The sequence below is a fragment of the Agelaius phoeniceus genome, chromosome 2 (assembly GCF_051311805.1).
Source record: "Agelaius phoeniceus isolate bAgePho1 chromosome 2, bAgePho1.hap1, whole genome shotgun sequence".
NCBI lineage: Eukaryota > Metazoa > Chordata > Aves > Passeriformes > Icteridae > Agelaius > Agelaius phoeniceus.
The window spans coordinates 113,366,919-113,380,498 of NC_135266.1; the positions used below are offsets into that span (position 1 = coordinate 113,366,919).

Genomic DNA, 13,580 nt, shown 5'->3' on the forward strand with positions numbered 1-13,580 from the left:
GCCCTGAGGGGGCGCGCGGGGGGCGCCTCAGTGCGCACGCGCCTCCCCCCATCGCCCGCCGGCGGCTGAGGGGGAGCGAGACGGTCCGGCCGCGCTGCGCATGCGCGGCGCCGCTCCGCGCCCTCGCCGGGAAAGCGGCTGAGGAGAAGTGAGGGGAGGGGGGAGCGCAGAGCCCGGGGCGCATGCGCGGAGCGGCGGCGGCGGCGCGGGCAGGGAGGGAGGAGAGAGGGAGGGGAAGGGGAGGGGGGAGGGTTTATCGCGCGGCCGATTTTTGGTTAAAATATTCAAAATGGCGGACGGAGGAGCAGCGAGTCAAGATGAGAGTTCGGCGGCGGCGGTGGCGGCGGCGGCAGGTAATCATTACTGCGTTTTACATATTCATATTCATACTCGCGCGCGCGGGGCGCACCCCCCCCTGCCCGCCCGCCCGTCCCCGCTTAGCATAATTTATTAGTACTCAGGATTATTATAATTAACGGCACAGGAGGGAGCGGGGGGGGGAAGGAGAAGGAGAAGCAGAGCAGCCTCCCCGCGCTGGGGAGACACACACACACACGCACACACCGTCCCTCCCGCACACGGAGCCCGCACGCCGGGGCACCGGCCATGGGGGCGATGGGCGGCGGCGGCGCGGCGAGGCGGAGGGGTCGGGGCGGGAGGGAGGGGGGACACACACGCCGGGAGGGAGGGGGGAGGCAGCCCCACACCCAAAAGCGTTCGGGGGTGGCTTGGACGCCACCCGGCCCGCACGCCCACAATAAACCCGCTTTACATATTCATGGAGTGGGGGGGGGGGGGCGGGGGGGGGAAGGGAGGGATGCTGGAGGAGCGATCCCGGCGGGTCGCCCGAATGGGGCAGGGTCCCCCCGGCGGCGGGGCGGAGGGGGCCGGGGGTGCTGGCCCCTGGCTGGGGCCTGGGGAGGCAGATAGACTCGGTTTGCTTAACACTCCCCTCGTTGCCCCCCTTCCCCGCAGCACACCCCCCCGCCCTCCCCCCCCCCCCCGCCCCCCCAAGCCGGGGTTTATTTCCCCAGAGCCTGGGCCTTGCAGCGTGGGGTGGCTGGGTGCGGGGAGGGGGGCAGGAGGAGAGCGTGGTTCGGCTTTTTCATTTAAAGCTCCCCCCCTCCCCTCGCAAGGGGCGGGTTCGGTGGGGGGTGGCTGCGGGGTGCACGGGCAGAGCCCCCCCGAGCCTTTCTCCGGCGGGAGAGGCACCCCCCGAGGGCCGGGATTGCCCCGCACCCCCGAGGGCCGGGTCCGCTCCCCCTGAGGGCCGGATCTGCCCCGGCGCTGTTTGCCCCGCTCCCCCTTTGCCCCAGGGCACGGCGGTGCCGGTCCCGTCCTTCTCCCCCGCGCTCTCCCTCTCTTCCCTCTCTCTCCTTCTCATTTGAATAATGTCTAATTCGGGGAGGTTTATATTATTGAAATGGCCGCCCGGCTTTCCCCGCCTCTCATGTTTAGTAATTCAGACCTTTAATAACAGCCACTCAGAGCCCAACGCCGTGTTTATATTTTACATTCGCCCCATGTGCTTTTGTGGTTCAATATGATTCTTCTTTCTCACTCTCTCGCTTTTTTTTTAAATTTTCTTGGCAAACCCACAGGGCCCCGAGATCAAACCCAGGCTGTGTGAGGAGAGGAGGGGGAGAGCCAGGCCCCGGCTCCTCTGGCAAGCGCCTAGGCCTCACTCTGCTGCTTGATTTATTTACTAATAACCAAAATGACCCCCCCATCTCCACTCCACCCCTGCCAGCAAAAACAAAACCCTCCTGGGGCTTGAGCAGCATCAGATCTGCTCATAGATTCTCAAACACTCATGTCTTTTAAATAAGGAGCTTATTTTTAATTTATAGCAACTCAAGACTGTAAAGCTGTTCCTTTCATATCTGCTTTTCAGAGGCTTGGGCATTTTTGGTCCCTTTGTCCTTGATTCTTTTCCTTAAAGGAGAGTTGCTTCTAATTTACGTTTCCTGGCACTGAGAGGGTTATAGAAGACACACTCAAAATCTAAACAGCTTTCCTCCTCCCTCTGAACACAAACAGAATTGAATACATTGAAGATAATCTTATTCACCTTCTTTTTGCTTAATGTGGATGAGGTCTAACAGTGCACTGTGTCAGATGCTTTTGTCACTGCTTGTATCTTTGACTGTTCTGGGTTGAGGCTTTTTTTTTTTTTCCCTCTCTCTTTCATTTAGATTTTGCTTTCAAGACAGAAGATACCACTAGGCAGTGCAGGGTCTAGAAAGGAAGATAAGTTTTCTGTGATTGTGTCATAAGAACGCCAAGTGAAAATTGAAATTAATCCTCTTAAATTGTCTGGAGTAATTCAGTTTTAAACCAGATATTAGTCTACTTAGAAATAAAACAAATGGGCTACTTGATTAGGGGGCAGCAGTAATTTAAAATAGAAAATATTTATGCAGGGATGGGTTTCAAATAAAACTGTGTAGGTTTTCATTAGTGACCATTGTTTTCACCCTGTGGAGAAAAAGGACCGAACAGCAGGGTACTTCAGGGTAGCAGTGCCAGATTAGCATGTAAACATCTTTGAAACACTACTAGGAAGAGCGTTCACGTGCAAGTGCAGATGGCTTATTTCGTAGTTTGGTTCTAAATTTAATTTGTCACAAAATACTGCACTGCAGCTAATGAAAAGCATTTTGATTTAAAAAATAACGACTCTGATATTTATCCTTTTTTCTTCAGCCTCGGCCAAGACAGGCCTTGAATGCAAGAGGAAAAAAAAAAAAAAAAGCTGTAGAAGCTGTAATGAGACTGTTCAGGTGACTGACTGTTTCACAGACCAACAGCACAAGGCTGGCTGGACAAAAAGCAGTAATATGATTTCATGCCTTAAATAGCATATGTTTTTGCACTCGCTTCACAAGATGTGGTCAAGCCGATGATGTCATTGGCCAGAGGACAAGGTGCAGTTAATTTGATTTATTGACCTGGGGTGAGGTGTAGCACTGAAACCTTCTCATAGGGAAACCATTTATCTGAGGACAATTTCCTTTATAGCAGCAATTTAACCACTGCTGAGACTGTAGATATTTTATCCAGCATGATAAAAATGTACATTGCATCTTGCAAGCAAAATTTCTTTGTCACTGGCATTTTAGTAATTTTTATAGAATGGAGCACTGGACAGTGGCCTTGTGCAGTCTTATGGCTGAGCTGAGGTTTGTAACGCTGAATTCAGGTATTTACATGCCGAAATGCAGATATATTTCTCTCAAACATGTATCTGTGTACCTGTGTTCAAGCTTAAAATTTTACTGGCGTGTGCTGGGGGTAGAAATGTGTCTTCACCAGTGAAGCCCACAGGTAACATGGTAGCAGAATGCACCTTTTTTCAAACCTTGGCATCACCTTCACTTGTCAGAAGGTGCCCTGACTGCTGTGTGGGTATTACTGCTTAGTCTTGAGTGTTTCTCTGACTCTCAGACTTCTCTGTTAGTTTGTCACAGGCAGGTGTCAGATTTTAAGCTGCTCCTTGGACCATCTATGTGTGTGTTGGATCAGAGAATAAGAGAAACTTTTTTCTCTATTGTCTACCTGGCTGTTGTGAGAATGGAGGGTTGTGCTACTGTTACAATGCTTCCTCTTTTTTATCAGGAGTATATACTCTATTTTGGCTGTCTTTTCAGCTTTTAATTTATTAGAGACAGAAGGAAGTTTCCTCCTGTGAAATAGTTCCACCGCCTGATTACATCTACTCAGTTATTAAGGTGATGCTGCATTTTTTATCTTACCTTTTTTTTTCTTCTCTTTTTCAAAACTGACCAAGACTGAGCAGTCTGACAGCTGGTTGGCAAACAGGCCAAGCTATTCCAGTAGCCATGCTGCTGCATGGGAAGCAGAATCGGGAAGGTGTGTGTCAGGATGGTTTTAAAACAGGAGAAGCTAGAGCTTCCCTCTTGCTTCTCAGAAGGAAGGGGGGAAAATCTAAGCTTCCCACCCTGTTATTTAAATAGGGAAAAAAATCTCAGGTTTGCTGTCACTATCAATTTCTCCAAGATTAGCCTGCAGCCGTAATTCAAGCAGTGAATTACTGGCTCCCTGATGCTGGATGTGGATACCTTGTGAATGCTTGTCTTGGCGAGCAACGGTGGTGATGTCTGGAGGTGCCTCGTTTGACAGGATCGGTGAGGTTGCTTTCACCTTGCTCTGTCTGCTAAGCCCAAGGAAGCACCAGCATACTCTGTGTTGGGAGTCCCTTTTGTGTGAAGAGCTGCTGTTCCTACTTTGGCTTGATCATAATAATTTATTGCCCAGAAAAATGAGGTTTGGAATACCATTGTCACTGAAATAATAGTTGTCAGATTTCAAGCGGTAAATTCCACATTTAGAGTAGCACACTTTTGCTGTTTTCTTTGTATCTAGATGTGTGAGAATGCAAAGAGCTCTGGAGTAAATGTTTTTCCCATGCTGTTCAGGATGTTTTTATTGGGTTGATTTGTCATCCAGTTTCTTGCTGTTAAATAGGGTGCAAGTCCCTCTTAGGCAGGCTTGTTTACTCTCCTGGTTCTCTGGCAAATTAGCAGTAGTTATGTGTAGCATCCACTGAGTTTTCATTTACTTTCCTTAAATTTTGACTCCTATGGAGTTCGAGATTTCAAAACAGGTTGCAGCATCATCTTCTATTCCTCTTAAACTCTTGTTGCCCTCAGGACAATAATCTTGATATTTCTACTTTATAGAGCTGACAATTAGGCAGCCTCTGCTCCTTGCACTTACAGCTTTATTATTTTTATCTTGAGAGAATCAGTGACAGTCCTGGCAAATGACTGTCTTTTTTGACATACGTATTTTGAGTCTTGATGACAAAGCTGTTGTCAAAAGAAGGTGTTGAACAAAATTAAGTATGACTTGAGCGTCCCAAATGTGATGTGCTTGGCTGTGCTTAAGCTGCAATGTGAATGAAAGACTGTCTCATGTTGCTGGATAGACTTACAGTGCTGGCTGTTCACTACTGCAGAGATTTGCTTCTGTGTTAACAAATCCCCCCCTTTTCCAAATGTGCTTCATTGTTATACAGAGCGAGTTAAGTGTGGGAATTGTTGGGCTAAGTGTAGGAGATAAATTTAAGGGAAGATACTGGTCTCAGGGTGTATTAAATAATTGCTGGCATTTCACATGAAATGGTTTTACAATGGAAATCTGAAGGAAAAAGAATCTGTAGATGTATTTTCCTTTCTGTGGCTCTTTGCATTAAATTTCTTGAATTGTATGAATAGGCCCTCATGCTGCTTCATGTGCACTTATTTTTCTCTATAGAAAAGGAAATAATTACTTAAGTTCTCAGTATTATTCCTTTCCCTAGTTTCTTATTTCACAGCTATCTAGGAAATACCTACATTTGTTAACTGTATTATATATGTGAGCTTTATAGCGCATTAGAAAGTCTTTGCAAAAGGAGTTTTTTATGGACTGCTACTGACTAATTGAATTCATTTAGCATTAATAACACAGTTGAGTGATGAAGTGTTGGTTTGGTGTAGAGGATTTGCTGGGTTCCAATCCTGAGTTTGTCACCAATTTTGCTTGCTTTGCTGTTCTGGGCTAAATCTGTGTAATGGGAATTATAGAGCACATTTTCACAGGGGTGTTGCTGGGAGAGAAATTAGCTAATGTTTCCTAGTGTCTCTGAGGGTAAGAGAGCTGTGATTCTTCTGCTTTTACATGCAATCATCCAGGCTGGTGCCCGGGTCGAACTTTGCCGGGGATGTTTGAGTGCTGGCACTGTTGGCACACTCCTGTCAGCGATGGAGGCCTCCCGTTGTACAGGCACAGATTACTGTCAGTTCTAACTATGGTGTGATGCAGATCTGCTCCAGGGTATGCGGTTCAGTGACAGCTTAAATCAGCCCCAGCCTGTCCTCATCTCCCTGTGTGTTCCTGCCTCCTTCCCTGCACTGGTGCAGATGCTTGCTGGATTCCTTTGCTGAGTTAGTTCAGGGAATTAAATTGGCAGAAAACAAGCCTTGCCAAAAATAATGAATAGGTTTTTTGATGGTTTAGCTCTTTGAACTGGCTTACAGTAAGATTAGACAAATAGCAGTACCAATCAAGGAAGGGAACAAGAAGCACATGTGTTGACCCAAGTCTTCTCATAATTCCATTCTCTCTGATGACTTTCCTATTGGCATAAGTGGGGACTCATGCTCTCAGCCATGTGATCCTGCCATTTACTTGGCACCTGTCCTAGGACTTAACTGAATTCCAGGATGCTCCAGGTTAACTTGCTAACCTGGTGGAAAACTAGCTCCGGATCATTTTACATCTTTGCTTTGTGAAATTGGCTCCAGAAAGACCTTTAAGAGCAAGCAGGGGGGTGGGAAGAATCATTGAGTGAAAGGGGAGAAAAGGAAAAAAAGGAAGGGAAAGGAAGCTTCCTCCTTTCAAAAGCAGCAGTATTCTGGTTAGCTTCATTATATAGCTTTGCTTTTAGATTGCCATAAACCACTGTGAAACCACAGTTGATTGAGTTGATGAGCTGCACTTGATTTAAAATGGTACTGGCCAAAGGGAAGCAGTGGGAATGTACAGCTGTGGGCACTATGCTGGAGCTTCTCTTTTAGCAGTAGGCTGTGTATAGATCGTGGAAGCCAGAGATGGAACTGCACCTGAGTAGAGTAGAATAGCAGCTTGGAAACCAATAGATGCTGAAAATTTGGTGTGGTTTGTACTGTCATAGGTGTGATTGCATTAATGGTAGCAAGGGCAGAAACTCCAATAAAAATAGTGGATGAGACCGTTAAGTAGTTCCCATTATTTTAGTGCTGCCTATAGTGAGACACATCTCTAGAAGGGACTGTGGCTTTAAAGGACATATTGACAAAAGTACTTGGGAAATTACAGACATCATTACTTCTGCTAAATTTTGGACTGACATCCTTGTAAAGCAACCTTAAAAAAACCCCCACCAAACCCAAGCATAAGTGCTTCAGCCATTTAATATGATCGCTCTGAGGCAGATTTTTCTGTTCTATAAATTGTAATATTGTGACAAGAAACCTTTTGCTCATCGTTCCTTTTATTTTTTTCTTCCCAGAAATCTGATTTGGCTGTATAGAGATGAAGTAGCATATATAGCATGTTTGACACTGTATGACAGGGCATGAAGCTTTGGAAAAGGAAGATATGAACATCTGAGTTACTAAAATAGTAAATACAGTTGAAGACTTAAAAATAAGTGTAGAAAAACCTGTTGAATCAGGCTAGAGGTGTAGCTTGCTTCTTTTTCCTCCTCCTTTTCGTTGAGGGCTGCTAGGAAGTCACCATCTTTTTTGCAGTGAGCTCCTTCGCTGTTTGTTCTCTTTGTCCTTTCGATGATTCAGTTTTATTTGAAAAATACCACGTGACTTAGTAATTTGTGCCTGACCATACCAGTGTGAAGTTGTGGCTTTATACTACTTGGCTGCAGCAGAGGGAGAGGAGTGTACAGTGAATACAGGTAGAAATGATTCACGTTTGAATCACTCGTTTCTACATTATTAGTTAATACAGTCTACTGAATGGGAAATGAGATTCAAGTTTCTTTCAGGAATTCTGTTGGCAAAGATTTGTTTCTAAGTATTCATAATTTTGTTTCTTACCTGCTGATCTTTAGTAGGTTATTGCTTCTGTTTGAATTTTCAAATGTAAGTTTAAATAGACACTTGAATTTTTCTAAGGCTGCAGAGAGACGGATATGCCAGTAAATGCTGCCTCCCCTCCCTACCAGCTCCCCTGGGAGCATTTCCCACCCCATCTTCCCATGCATGTACACACACCTGCATGCACATATGCTTTGGAAAAAGTAACAGAAAGCTTGGGCTGGGGACAGCTTCTTCTAGCTCTGATTGAAGTAGTAGAAGACCTTACTGTTTCTGATTGTTGGTGTTTTCTGTTCCTCTGCACCTGTTAGTAGGTATTTCCATTTGGGTACTTTTCAATCCATTTCAATTAAAATCAGCGCTGTGATTTGAATTGCTTAAAGTAGCCCAGAACATTCAGGTTGAAACCTATGAGGGATGCTTTGTCATCACACCTGAGGGTACAGTTCATGTTACACTTAATCCAATTGAAGGGTGGGCTGCTGCCCAAAAGAAGAGGGAACATAAGCATGGTAAGTATTTGGCCATGACTCTGTGGACTGTTGCCCCTTTTGATAGAGACTGTAAAACTGTCCTGGCTTCTTGCAGAAATGTGTTGGGATTGTATGAGGAGATGGGAGGTAGGAGTGCAGAGGGAACAGTAGCTTTCCACTTGTAACATTTGTTTCTGAATGGAGGTATCTGTTGGTAATGTTGGAAATATGTTGCCATTTAAGGTATTATTGACTTTGCAATAATACTCTTCTGTTTTTAATGAATTTATGTTGATCTGAACTACACAATTTAAATTGTTTTATTTCCAGTATCCCAAGTGAAGCATGCAACTTAAAAGTAATTTCCCTTAAATGGATTTTATATTAAGAACATCTTTACCTGCTGTTCTATTTCAGTCCCATTACAGATATTTTAGACAGCTTATGGCAGCAAAGGTAGCTAAACTTGGGAGTTCAGAAGTATCTTTTGGAACAATGGAGAGCTTCTGCATATTTAGTCTGAGATTTAGTAGCTTGTGACTTCAAATCAGTCACACATCCCAGCTTGAATCTCTTCATCACTAACCTTAATTCTGCTCCTGGTTTCCTGCCAGGATGGCTTTGCTTTGGTTGAGATGGATGTGCCAAGGTAAGGAAGAGAAGACATCAGCTGCCAGGCTGCACTGCTGCCCTAGACAAACATGGGCAAGGTTCCATGATTGTAAGACAGGCTTCTAGTAAAAGTTCTCATGTGAGAACACATCAGGTGGAAGAATGTAGACTAGAAACCTGATTGTTTTCCTGATTGGTTTTACTCAGTTTTACAGAAAGTGAGTCTCCTAAAGTTGCAGAAATTTTTCATGTATCTGTTCACTCTTTTTCTTTTTCAGTTTGTGCAAGGAGGTATGAAAAAGGGCTAAGCATGTTCTTTGCCTCAGTCACGTGCTGGGCTGCAACTTGGCGTTTGGGAATGTAATCAAAGGAGCTATCCCTGTGCTTGTCCTGTTTTTGTAGTCTTTCATAGTTGCCTGTTGTTGGAGGAGAGTCATGTAGATAGATCTCTGTTCAGAGCCAGGATGTGATTTTAGTTCTCTTCCAAACAAAAAGAAAATACCTTCCTTATTCATTTCCCAGTGCATCCTAAGTTTTGTACCTGACTCTTTCCTAAATTGTTCAGGAGCACTGTAAAGGAGTTTAAGCAAGATGATGTTCCTTGTCTGCTCTGCACATTTTCAGCTCTGGGGAACAAGTGTGAGGTTGCTCCAAGGGCTTTCCTAATAATTTTGGATTCCCTACCAGGGAGTTGGAGAACTGGCAGCTCCTTTTGCTCTCAGAGTTTGTGCATATAAGAGGGTGTGTGTTAAAAATTCAGTGCCTCTGTTACTACTTCATGTAAGAAAGAGATCCACAACTGAGCAGATTCTCAACTCCTTAAGACAATTTGAGTGTCTTGAGTATGAGAATTACCCTACAGACAGGGACTGCAGAAATCTGTAGATTTGGAGTTATTTTTATTTCCAAACTATTCCTTTACTCATTACACTGGGACATAGTGACATTGTAAAGAATATCTCCTCTCAGTTCTAACAAATGGAAATGCTGTGTTTTATCATGTTGTGATTTTGGTTTGGAACCCAGTTGCAACATGGGTGCATCTTGTATAGTTCAGTTCAGTGGTGCATAAGGGACTGGTTCTAAATTTACTAAGGTGTGAATAAAGGCCAGTGCTTCAAAACTTGCTTTAGCCATGCCTGGTTAGAAAAAGAAAAATTAAATCATTCTCTGCACAGTTAAAATTGAAAATGGATCCAGGCACATGTTGTTACCCATTTTAGTGGTATTTAGAGTAAACATAGCTATTTCTAAACTACCAGCTAAATTTAGGGTATATAGCATTGTATTTAAGTGCTTTTACACTCAAGTTTCCTGTAATTGTGGATGATGGACTCCCAACAGTGGAAAGAATTTGCTATATGGAAGTTTGAATAAAGGAGCTATAGTAGTTGTTTGGCATCTTAAATCCCCTAGCCTTTCTCAACTGGATTTGCTGGGGAAGAGAGGAGGGACAGGTGGTGGTTCTTTGTGTTATGCTGTCTCTAGTTAAGTTTCCAAGTGGTTTGGGCTTCTCTACAGATCCTATTAGAACACTTATAGTTGTTTAGTTATTCTGTTATAATAGTGATACATTGATAATAGTGACACAAGAAAAAATACCAAGTGCAGAGGTGGGCCAGCACCTACATCTTTGCATTCCCCTATCTAGTATTAACATAAAAGTTAGACTTAACAGAAGGACTGTTGGGGAAGACCTAATTTAACAAGTTCATTTCAAAGTCATGTAAAAAGCTTTGTAAAGTCTTGAGATAATCCATAATTTTCTGTGTGCACTCAGAGAAGACACGTTAGTTGCTTAAGGGATCAATTAATCTGTCAATCTTTCAAACAGCAAAATCAGCTGCAGACACGGTGAGTTTTTTATTACTTATTAGGCAGTGATTTCATATTGTGTAAGAGCTGGAAATGCAGTGTGTACTAACGAGGAAGGGAATGTCATTGCCACTTGTCCTGTGTTTATATCACAGATAGGTTTCTGAATTGTATAATACGGACACTTCAGTTTATACTCAGTTGCAGAGAAGAGGATTCTGCATTTGTGATGTACCTTGCTTGAGGTTTTATCAACTTCCTTAGTTTTCTGCATTTGTGGCAGTTGTTTTAACTGAATTTGTTGTATTAAGATGTATGGTTGGAATCACAGTTGTATTCACCAAAGGCATCATCTGTTCCTAAGACTTTTAAAAACCTATGAAAGACTGTTCATTTCCTCACATTTCTGTGGGAGGGAGCACATTGGCACACTCCATGATTTCTTTAGAATGTGTTGTCAACTCTAATAATCTACCAAGTACACTTCATATTGTGGAACATGAGTTAAACTTGGGATTGTTGTGGTGTCATCATTCAAGCAGTAGTCATCATTCTTGGTTGTGTGAAGTATTATTAAGAGAACACTGAGGACAGAGGCATATGGGATACAGCTGTCTACTAATCCTCAGTATCTGAAACTCCTGATTTTATTGTTTGTATTCTCTTTGTCCAGTGCTCATTTGTTGAGACAGGCGTTATAAAGAGGCTGGAGGCAGGTTACTGCAGTAATTCTGGCCTTTCTTTTTGGTGTCATCAGTGTGCTTGATCCCAGTAGAGAAAGTGTCCTACAAAGGTACCAAGCCAATGTGGAAATGTGCTGTTAATTGGTAACTAGGGCAGTTTTGTTTTCTTAGAAGCTGAGAAAACCCCATCAGTGTGTACTGAAACTGTTTAGACACACTGACTAATTGCATGTAGTTATGTATAAGTATTCTTTGGTCCAGCAATAATTTATAGATTGCTCTTTGAGAACCATTGAGGTAGCAAATAAGTATACTTTACTATATAGCATGGTCTATTTGTTAAAATTTGTTTTGAAACAGTTTCTTTGGGACTAATCAACATAAGGTTGAACTGTGAAACACTATCTGCTATTACTGACCTGCAGCTCTTGACTTTTGTATTCAGCAGGTTAATTTGAAGAAGTTAATTTTCAGATGTGCTTTCCTTCATGTGCCTTTTTAATACTGATTTATTCCCATGTTGCAACATCAAATGGGGCACTTGCTCATTTTATATGTAAGTGCTACTCAAAAACATAATTGTGACCTGATAAATTGGCAACCGCTTCTTTTTAGTTTTTGGAGCTTTTATATTTGTGAATGAGGAGGAGCTGGAAATAGCAGATCTGCCTCATGTGAAATAGGACTGTTCAGAGGAAAAGGGTTGAGGTTGTTTATTTACAAGGAAGCTGTTGTTGGAGCCCTGCAGATTTGAAGCTCTGTGTTTAGTCAGTGCGTGAAAAACCGCGACTGGGGTTTGAAGGCGCTGCTGGTGCACTCCTTAAACAAAGGGAACCATGGGCTCCAAAGGTGGAATATGTTCTTTATCAGTTAGTTCTGCTGCTGTGTGACAGTTCCAGTTTGGCTATCTCTGGCTTGTTGAAATAAGAAATGGAAAATGTTGTTTACTGGAGGATTTTTGATTCTTTTTTCCCTCTGTTTCATGTATAAACTGAGTTTTGTTGTATATGACTGCAGTCATATGCATAGGAGAGGAAAACACGAGAACTACTACTGTTCTGGAAAAATTGAGGAATACCGGAAGAAAACCACAGTTTTTTCAATTAGACTCTTTTTATCATGTTTATCAGACCTCTTCATATGTGCCATTGTGTTAAAAAAGTCTCACACCAGGTGAACAAAACAAGAGGTATAGAAAAAGCAGTCCACTCGCAGTAATATCTTATTTCCTGTGTTGTTGACTGGATTTTTGTTCAAATAAGAACGTTTATTTTTGTGGCAGCACGGGTACTCCTTGATTCTGCAGTGAAGGCAGTATTCTGTGCTTGATACTAGCTAGTTGCCATGACAACAATTATGATGTCATGAATTCAGTACAGTGACTTCACTGCAGTGTATTTTATCTCTATTCTCAGTTTTCTTCAGATCTTTCTAGCAAACCAAAAAGCACCTACATGTCATAGTGTGACTTGTTTATAATGTGATTCAGCCCGAAAAGTTTGCTGATAGGCAGGAAGAGGAGAATACATTTTTTAATCACTCAAATGTGGCTTTCATCTGAGAGAAATGTATTTTTAAAACTGAAAACATGAGAGTAGCAGTGTCCTGTTATGTCTCTTCTATCAGAATTGCTTGTTCAATTCTGGCTTGCCTTTCTTATTCCTGTATTCTATACAAAAAGGTGAAATGTTTTCTTAGTCTCTTTTTCACAGGTTTGTTGACCAGCAAATTGTAGCTGGAGACTTCGTCCCCATCAGCTTTTGGAAATGGTCAGCTGCTTTCAGCCTTCTGAGCACTTCCATTTATCACCAGGTTGTGTACCTCCATTTCACAGGTAGCAGAGCTAGCTGTTGAGTGCATACTCTGTCCTCTGTTGCTTTCTGATAGTCAAAGAGAAGTATTTAGCATTTTTTCCTATTTCTGAAAATGATACAATTTCCAAATTTAGCCCCAGAAAAGATGCCAGTAAAAATACTGAGTTTGACTAGCCTGCATTTCTTTTGTTGACTTAACTGTGTGTCTGTTTAGAGCTGGCTTATTGGCTTAACTCAAAGGTTGCTTGAGACTTCTGGGCCATCTGACTTTGCATTATCAGTGAATAATGCAGTGTGTTAAAGTGGTATGCCAGGTATTTTTTGTATGGGCTTTTTTCCCCCCCTTGGTATGTAAAAAGTTCTTCACCTTTGGCTTAGTTTGACAAAGATAGTTTCTTCATGTGGGTGAGGCCTCACTATGTTATAGTGTCCTGGAAAGCCTGGAGAAAATGTGGGATGTGCTGATTTCTTCCCATGGCTTCTTGCTGTAGGGCTAATTTGCATTAAATTGTATTGAGCATAAAGCTGTTAAGCCAAGGTTAGAATTAAATGGCCTTTTCACATTTTTCTTCCTCTGAAGAA

At 43.0% G+C, this 13,580-nt stretch overlaps 1 protein-coding gene across 1 annotated transcript in view; it reads left to right on the top strand.

Moving 5' to 3' along the window:
• The first annotated feature begins 263 nt into the window (after nt 1-263).
• The window catches only part of POU2F1 (POU class 2 homeobox 1), a 112,261-nt gene continuing 98,944 nt past the window's right edge, over nt 264-13,580 (top strand). Inside the window, exon 1 of the mRNA XM_077174568.1 lies at nt 264-353. Within this exon, the coding sequence (XP_077030683.1) occupies nt 290-353 (64 nt within the window). The 5' untranslated portion in view covers nt 264-289. The remainder of the gene's footprint in view (nt 354-13,580) is intronic.